Below are 9,094 nucleotides of genomic sequence, written 5' to 3'. Positions count from 1 at the left end.
CCCCTTCAGTGTCACGGGAAAAGCTTGACACATGATCTCGTCAGGGAATGCATGGAGGATCATGAGGGTTCTGTAGGTCTTCAGATGGTCGACTGGGTCCGTCGTACCGTCAAAAGAGTCGATGGTAGGCATCTTGAACTTGGGGGGTAGAGGTTTGTCGTGGATGGAGGCGACAAATGGTGAGTTTGCTGTGGTAGAGGGTTTATGCTGGATGTTCTGCATGATCCCTTGGAGTTGGAGCTTCATGGCTCGGAGTTCCGCGTCCTAGAGAGGGATGTGGTCACCTCCAGAGGGCAACGGGGACTGGACGCTGCTAGCCTTTCCTTCAAGGATTGGTGGCGGGATCGATGGTTGTGGATCCCGGGGTGGTAGGTTTATACCTAGAGAAGGGGGTTGCAAGCCTTCTCTGTTGGGTGGACTAGGCTGCGGAATAGTATGGCTCATGGCTCGGGGCTTGTTCGTAGTTAAGGGAAATATCGAGAGGTGGTGGAGGGGGCATAGGAAGGTTTCTTTGGAGTAGGGCATTGATCAGGGCTTGGTTTTGCTCGGCCATGCGGTTAATGCTGTTAGTAAGCTCGATGAAATATTGTGGTGGGTTGTTTGGATTGGGTGGGTCGGCTTGGTAGTCAGCAGCATTTTGGTGAGAAGCCATGGATCTAGTCATGACCATACACTTCGATGGGTAGCGAGAAAGGGGTATTGGAACAGGGTCTCCGGCGACAGTGAACACAACTGGCGCGAGGAGCAAAGTGTTCCCACAGATGGTGCCAACTAATGATACAATTACTACACAACGGGTCCCAGGTGGAATGGGTAGGACTAATCTACGCTTCTTCAACCGGTAACTGAGTGTTCAAGCCCACCAGAAAACCTGCACAGGAGTTCAATGGGGAACGGGGAGTCCCCCAGCGAACCCTCCGACGAGCAAGTTAGAGAGAGAGAGAGAGAGAGAGAGAGAGAAGTGAAATGTAGAGAGATGAATTGGAGATAGAAAACTTAACCTTCTTCTTGTCTTCAACGTTTGCTTATATCCTTTGGTCATCATTTCGTTGTCCCTTCCGACCTGCCATCTTGGCTGAAAGTCTATGCTGTAACTTACCTTGTTCAGGGTAAGGGGGTGCTGTTCTGACGGAGATGTGTTGTCGTAATAAATGCTGTGATGGGCTGCATTAATGGTGATGTGTAGTGGCAATAACTTTGCAGATCTTTGTCTGTTGATGTGGCTTGTCCTTTACCTGCCGTATGTCTGAATGTCATTGGCTCTTTGTGCTACGTTGTATTCCAGCTGTTCTGGACTTCAGCAACTGGGTTATGTATTGGGCTCCAAGTGATGGGCTTGGGTTGTTCATAGTGGGCTATGGCCTTACCCATGTCAATTACCTTCTAGGAAAATTTGTGAACGGATAGGAAAAAATAGGGAACTGTTTCCTTCCCATCACTATCCTCCATGTTCCTCTATATATATATCCTTCATGTTTAATATTTTATGGGCCTATATAGTATGGAGGATAATGATATAGAGAGGAGCTATTCCTGAAAAGAAATAGAAAAATATGACAAAAATTATGGGTTTCATTTTTTTAAAAATATTTTTCAGAATTTTTTTATTATTATTTTTTGTATTTTTTTTGTTTTACTAATTTTTTTTAATATTTTAAGTAATTTTTTTTTTTTACTTTTTAGATATACCTAACATAAATATACCTAAAAAGTAAAAAAATTATGAAAAAAAATCTTTTAAAAATTCACTAAATACCAAAAATATATTAAAAAAAAAAGAGAGAATTCAATACATTTTTTTTGTATTTTTATATATTTATTAATTTTTTAAAATATTTTTTTTTATAAATTTTTACTTTTTAGATACATCTAAGTAAGGTGTATTTAAAAAAGTAAAAAAAATATTTAAAATTTTAAAAATATTCACTAAAAACAAAAAAAAATACGAAAACTAAAAAACTTAATATTCAAAAAACTTAATCCAAAAAATTCAAACCAAACACACTTATTATTATTATTATTATTATTTTTTTCTTCATGCAAATTCCTTCTCAAACTCTTAATCCAAATGAAACCTAGTGAGCCAATTCTTTTTTTTTTTGAGGATTAGTGAGCCAATTCACTAAAACAATGTTCTCACACTGATTTACTCGAAACTTATGGCTGGTTTGGCATCACCTATAAAATTTAAAAATTTAAAAAGTCAAAAAGTCATTAAAAAAATTAAAAAAGTTCATGCTATTTACCTTTATTTTGGCAGGAAACCTGTCAGATGAAAAAAAAAAAAAAAAAAAACAAACTAAAAACAATGCTGCCACAAAACTGTGCAGCCACAACTTCCCAAGTCAAAAAGAAAACGTGGCACACTTGAAGCCACACATTCTCATTAAAAAATAAAAAAATTGAAAAGAAATAGAAAGTCAGCGCAGTAATGTTGACTGTCAGGGAGGGTAATTTCGTAATTTTGTTATTTTATATAATATTTTAATACACATTTTTTCATAAAAAGTCAAAAATTATCCCAAACAACCATATTTTTTTCTTCTAATTTTTAGTTCAAAAAGTTAAAAAATATACTTATTTAGGACATCCCAAATAATCCCTTAATTTTGTTGACACACTTTTTGAATATGTAAAAAATACATACATTTTGATTATTGTAAAATAGTGAAACCTAATGTTTTGAAATGAAAATACACTTTTTGGATAAACTACATTGACTTTTTCTAAAGTTCAAAAAAATACAAGTTTTACAAATTTACCATACTTACATTAAGTTCTTTTAATATTTTAATTTATTTATATAATACTTCACTCATTTTTTTCATCCTTAATTCATTAATTATATGAATGAAAAAAATGATATTATTATATTTTTTACATTAAAATATATATTTTTACCGTGTTCATCTTTGTGTATTCACACTATTTATATTAATTTTAATTTTTTTAATTTTACTAAAAAGAAATTAATATAATTATATTCAAATTATGAAACTTGCTATATTTTCTCCGATCGAATGCTAAAATTTGATTTACCTTTGGATAGTTGCTTGTTAAAAATAAAAAAATAAAAAATAAAAGATAATGAAGAAACATCCTTGTCAATCCTACTCAGATAGGGTCCCATATCACAAACTCATCTTGATTGCTCCACCTACAAACTCTAGAACAAAAATGGTCTAAATTGGCTTACTGTTGTGCCTTGATTGACACCTCATAAATTTTTGATTATTCATTATGATATAATGTGTCAAATATTAATTTTTGATTTATCACAAATTCAATCAGATATAACTTAATTAATATGTCATATTATTATGAGTGAATTTTAAAAAATAAGGGTAAATTAATAATACATCCCTTAAGGTTTGCATAAAATATGAATTACTCCCTGTGGTTTGAAAAATTACAAATATTTAATTGTCAAAATTTTTTATTTAACAGAATTAATTAAAACAATAAAATTCTTAATTACTATCCTAACAAGAATAAAATTATCCGAATTATTAATTGAAATAAATTTCTAACATCATTAAAAATTGTTAATTGATTTGATTATTTATTAATAGACGGGGGAATTGTTATGATATAATTTTCAAAATCACAGGTGATAGATCGTATTTTAACCAAAACCTCAATGGTATATTTGTAATTTATCTCAAAAATAAATTAGGGCTTTTTTTTATAAAACATGATTACTAATTAAGTTTTGGACAATGATTTATCCCCTAAAAATAGAGCTCTATACACTTGGTAATGAAAAAAAACCTAAAGCTCCATTAAAGTTCTTAATTTAAAGCTCTAAAACATTTTTGCTAGGTTTTACTATAATTTAAATAAGAATAAAATTTGTCCATCCCCTATTTTTTGATTAAAAAAAAAGAAAATTTATAAATTTTATCATTAATTTCTTTTTAAAAAATTCAACCATTACACCGACACGTTACTATTTCCCCAAAATAAAGCCACGTCATTATGACTCATTCACACGCTTTGCTTTTTCGCCAAAGCAGCCAGCCAGCCAGCAGGTATAAAAAGAGGCCTTGTTTGGTGTAGTAATTCACGTTATTATATGTCTGCATAATCAACCTAAAAAATTTGCTCATAATTTTTTTTTTGATATTCATTCTTGAGAGATTGTAATTTCTTGAATTGAGCTAAGGCCTAAGAAACCATAGGCGAAGGAGGAAGATGACGATCACCGCCGCGCCAATCGTCAGAGATGGCTGTCTCATGGTGAGGGGGAAGGTTGTTCTCACCGGTGTTCCGACCAACGTTGTTGTTTCTCCGGCAACCAGTGGATCGGCCGCATTCCTCGGAGCAACTTCAACTAGTCTCAGTTCTCGCCATGTTTTCAATCTTGGAGTTCTTGACCAGTAAGTATATATATATATCATATTGTCTGTGTTGATTGCTGATCAACAACATCTACTGTTCCATTGACTTTTGTGAGATTTAATAGTGTTACACCTACTACGTTTATATATCATATTTTATTAGTTTATTATATTTTCGAACAAAAGTAATGTTACATCCACACAATTTTCTCTCCCATAATTCCCACAAATGAGGTGGCAAGACAAGACATAATGCAAGTTCTATACCAATTGGAGTGTGGATCAACTTTTGAACTTTTGCTTGCCGCCTCATTCATGGGGATTATGGGGGAAGAAATTGTGTGGATAAAATATTATTCAATCCCACATTAGGCCCGGTTATTCATACTGTTCAACTGGTACATCCCACTAGATAAATCATTCTTGAAAAACAACAGATTGATTAGACATTGTAACCTTATGATTGGAGCACATTTAAAAAAAAATAAAAAATGAATGGCAAGTATTATTTAAAAAATAAATTGACCATTTTTTTAGGACAAGTGTGACCGATTAAGTGGTTACTGATATTCGAACTTTTGGAGAGGTCAGTGTAATTTACCGTTCTTCTTCTTCAAACAGTGTCAATCAAATCTTGGATTTTCCGTTTGCAGGGACTACAAATTCTTATGTCTCTTCATAGTCAAAATATGGTGGATGATACCGCGAGTTGGAAGATCAGCCAGCGAAATCCCAATGGAAACTCAAATGCTTCTCTTGGAAATAAGAGAAGAGTCTATTCCCGGCGATGAGACTAGTGGAAACACATTTTACATTCTGCTATTGCCTACCTTGGATGGACCATTTAGAACAAGTCTTCAAGGGACTTCCTCAAATGAGCTCCAATTCTGCATTGAAAGTGGTTGGTTTGCTTTTCTTTGGAAGTCATATTCAATGGCATAGTTGGAACTTGATTTTGTCCCTTGTTTTCTGATCCTTAACTTGCTTTGCTTTAGGCGATCCTAGCGTTCAAACTTCCCAATCATATGAAGCCGTGTTTATGAATTCAGGGGACAACCCATTTAAGCTCATCAAGGACTCTGTAAAGTATGCTTGCCTCATTTGTTAACGCTTCTGTTTCCTGTTTTCTGTTTTTGTTTTCATGTTTTTTAAGAAACTGGAAATGAAAACCTGTTTAGTTTTTGTCCAATCTAATCATGGAAAATGGTTATGTGTTCGCGTAGAATACTGGAGAAACACAAGGGCACTTTTAGTCACATTGAGAGCAAGAAGGTACTAACAAGTAACAATTGAGATCATTAAACGTTTGGATGATCAATTTGAAAAACTGTCTAATTTATATATACATAATGCCTCAATTCACAGATACCTGCACATTTAGATTGGTTTGGATGGTGCACTTGGGATGCTTTCTACTCTGAAGTCGATCCTAAAGGAATCAAAGAGGGTCTTGATAGGTACAAATAGGAAATCTTACATATTTGAGTTCAAAATGCTTGATTTTTTTTTTATAGTTGTACTTACAATTGGGTGAATTTTGATGATCTTTTACAGTTTTTTGGAAGGCGGATGTACGCCAAAAGTTTTGATCATCGATGATGGATGGCAAGACACAGTCAATGAATTCCGTAAGGAAGGCGAACCACTTATTGAAGGAACACAGTAAGTTTTATACTATCCTAAAATATCAATCTGGTAACCATTTGAATCCATTTCCTGATCATTTCATATGCCATATTTGTTGATCTACAGGTTTGCAACTAGATTAGTAGACATCAAAGAAAACAAGAAGTTTAAGGCCTCAGGCTCGGATAGTTCATGCGTTGATCTCAAAGAGTTTGTTGAAGTCATTAAAGAAAAATATGGGTTAAAGTAAGGGCCATCTCTCACACACAAAACTACATAATTTCTAAGTTTAAACCGACCAATTTCTCAGCTTTCATACATTTTCACAATTTCTGCACAAAAACTATGAAATTTCTTCTTCTTTTTCTTTTTAAACTGTGAAATTTCTCAGTTTTTACTTCAAAATTTATCAATTCTTTTCTTCAAAAATTTATGATGATTATAGATTTTATTTGATAGATCTCCTCGAATAATTTCCAAATATATATATTTTTTGAAAAATGGATGTGTAGAACAAAAGTTATAGAATTTTGAAGTTTGGAAACAAAAAATAACTGCCTGGCATGTATGAATGCATCTCATGATTTAACATGATATCTATTTCTGGTTGTTTAGAAAATTTCTAACTATATTAAATGATACAGATATGTTTACATGTGGCATGCTTTAGCTGGTTATTGGGGAGGGCTCCTTCCTTCATCTGAACCATTGCAAAAGTACAATCCAAAGATTGCATATCCAGTCCAATCACCCGGTAACATAGGGAATATAAGAGACGTAGTCGTGGACAGTTTGGAGAAATATGGAGTCGGGATTATCGACCCTGAAAAGGTTTATGACTTCTACAATGATCTCCATAGCTATCTTGCAAGTAGTGGTGTGGATGGTGTCAAAGTCGATGTCCAAAACTTGTTGGAGACTTTAGGTTCAGGGCTTGGCGGGCGAGTCACAATTACCAGAAAGTATCAACAGGCACTCGATGAATCCATTGCGAGAAACTTCAAAGACAATAACTTGATTGCTAGCATGTGTCATAACTCGGACTCCATTTACAGGTTTTTGTACTCTTGCTTTCCTTTGACATTCTTTTTACAAATTTTTGCCAACAACAAAGTTTGTGATTGTCTCTTTTTCGAAACGACAGTTCAATGAAGAGCGCGACTGCAAGAGCATCAGAGGATTTCATGCCAAATGAACCGACATTTCAGACCCTACATATCGCCTCTGTGGCTTTTAATGGTCTTCTTCTAGGGGAGATTGTTGTGCCTGATTGGGACATGTTTCATGTAATTTTCCTCTATACACAATGAAATAATTAAAAAAAATCATAATAATAATGGGTTTAATTTATTTATTGATTATTGAGACTTTGATATCTCAAAACCGTAGAGATTGCAAGGTCTAATTGTTTTTCTTCATTTCAGAGCAACCATAGCACTGCTGACTTCCATGGTGCAGCAAGAGCAATAGGTGGATGTGCCGTATATGTAAGGTGAGCCACATGATTTAAAAAAAAAAAAAAAATGTGATTTATTTTTTAAATTCTCACAGCAAAACCTGTGATATGCTTTTATTCTTATTGATGTGGGAATGAAAATTTTCATGGATCTTACAACATTGCAGTGACAAGCCGGGCAAACATGATTTTAAAATCTTGCAAAAACTTGTATTGCCTGATGGATCTGTACTAAGAGCTAGATATGCCGGCAGACCAACAAGAGATTGTTTATTTCAGGACCCTGTCATGGACAGAAAAAGGTAAAGATAAACTTTTAGAAGCATCCAGTTTAACCTCCATATCTAGTCCTAAAATTTCTCTTTTTGTTTTGTTCATTGTCTTTAAAGTTTGTTGAAGATATGGAATATGAACAAGTTGTCGGGAGTGGTAGGTGTTTTCAATTGCCAAGGAGTGGGAAGTTGGCCATTGAAAGAGGTTGCACAAGATGTGACAATCTTAACATCCACATCCACAACCAAACCTCTTTCAGGCCGAGTTAGTCCCCAAGATGTTGAATTTCTTGAAGAGGTTATAGATGAAGATTGGACCGGGGATTGTGCAGTTTATGCATTCAATTCGGGTAAACTCATGATTTTGTCACCATAATTTGACAAGCTTTTGATGCTTTCCAAAACATACATTCTAGATTAATTATGCACAACCAACGAAACTGGTAGACTAATCTAAACTCTCTCTTATGATAGGATCAATTTCTAGGGTTTCAAAGAAAGAAAGCCTTGAAGTGTCATTGGAGGTCCTAAAATGTGAAATATTTACCATCTCCCCAATTAAGGTTAGTTAGTTATTTTGCTTAAATTTTCTACTATATCCTCCTTTTCTTATCTTCCACATATATATATTTTTGGTGGGGTATTTGCTCTAACATGGAGTGGATAAATATTGGGTGAATAGGTTTTCAATCAAAACCTTGATTTCGCACCAATCGGTTTACTTGACATGTACAACTCAGGAGGGGCCTTGGAGGCTCTGAACTGCACAGTGAATCTTCCTACAGGGTTCTCGATAAAGATCAAAGGGAGAGGATGTGGCCGTTTTGGAGCCTATTCAAGCACAAAACCAAGATGTTGTAAGGTGGACATGAAGGAGGAGGAGTTCATCTATAATGCTGAGGACGGTTTGTTGACAATAAAACTTCAAGGAGAATGCAATTTGAAAGAGATAGAAGTTGTCTACTAAGGTCATATAAGCTACATTAAGAAAAATGTAGAACCTAAAAAAGTTAACAGCCTTTAATTTCAATGTGTAAGCTATCTTACATATGTTGTTTATAGCTAAATATGTAAAAGTGTATAGAAATATATTAGTGGATTAAAATATGTGAAATGTGTATAAGAATTTTAATTTTGTTTGGCATTATTTGATTATTAATGAATACTTATTTAGCAATTGTTAGCAAAATTTTTTCATGAACGCGAGCGTGTACCATTTTTTGCTAAGTGAGAAACTATTCTAAATGTAAGAGCATTAGAGAGAATAGGGCTCCTTATAATAAATACAACAATGCTAGAGGACCACAATTTTTGTGGCCACAATGGCTCAAAACTGCCAAAACGAAAACTGCCAAAACGACGTCGTTTTGGCATGTTTTGCACCCAAAACGACGCCGTTT

General features: G+C 34.3%; 1 protein-coding gene across 1 annotated transcript; it reads left to right on the top strand.

Moving 5' to 3' along the window:
* Positions 1-3,657: 3,657 nt before the first annotated feature.
* LOC114312190 (putative galactinol--sucrose galactosyltransferase 2) lies at positions 3,658-8,883 on the top strand. The gene is made up of 14 exons (XM_028258397.2): positions 3,658-4,379; positions 4,994-5,241; positions 5,336-5,426; positions 5,564-5,612; positions 5,706-5,797; positions 5,895-6,002; positions 6,093-6,212; positions 6,611-7,021; positions 7,111-7,252; positions 7,391-7,458; positions 7,590-7,724; positions 7,812-8,044; positions 8,169-8,257; positions 8,377-8,883. The coding sequence occupies exons 1-14, from the start codon at positions 4,195-4,197 to the stop codon at positions 8,659-8,661; spliced, it is 2,256 nt and encodes a 751-aa protein (XP_028114198.2). The 5' UTR covers positions 3,658-4,194; the 3' UTR covers positions 8,662-8,883.
* Positions 8,884-9,094: the final 211 nt, after the last annotated feature.

This window comes from Camellia sinensis, chromosome 4 (genome assembly GCF_055761805.1).
Source record: "Camellia sinensis isolate YWXY chromosome 4, ASM5576180v1, whole genome shotgun sequence".
NCBI lineage: Eukaryota > Viridiplantae > Streptophyta > Magnoliopsida > Ericales > Theaceae > Camellia > Camellia sinensis.
The sequence above is the reverse complement of the archived record's forward strand: the minus strand, read 5'-3'. Positions and strand labels throughout refer to the sequence as shown.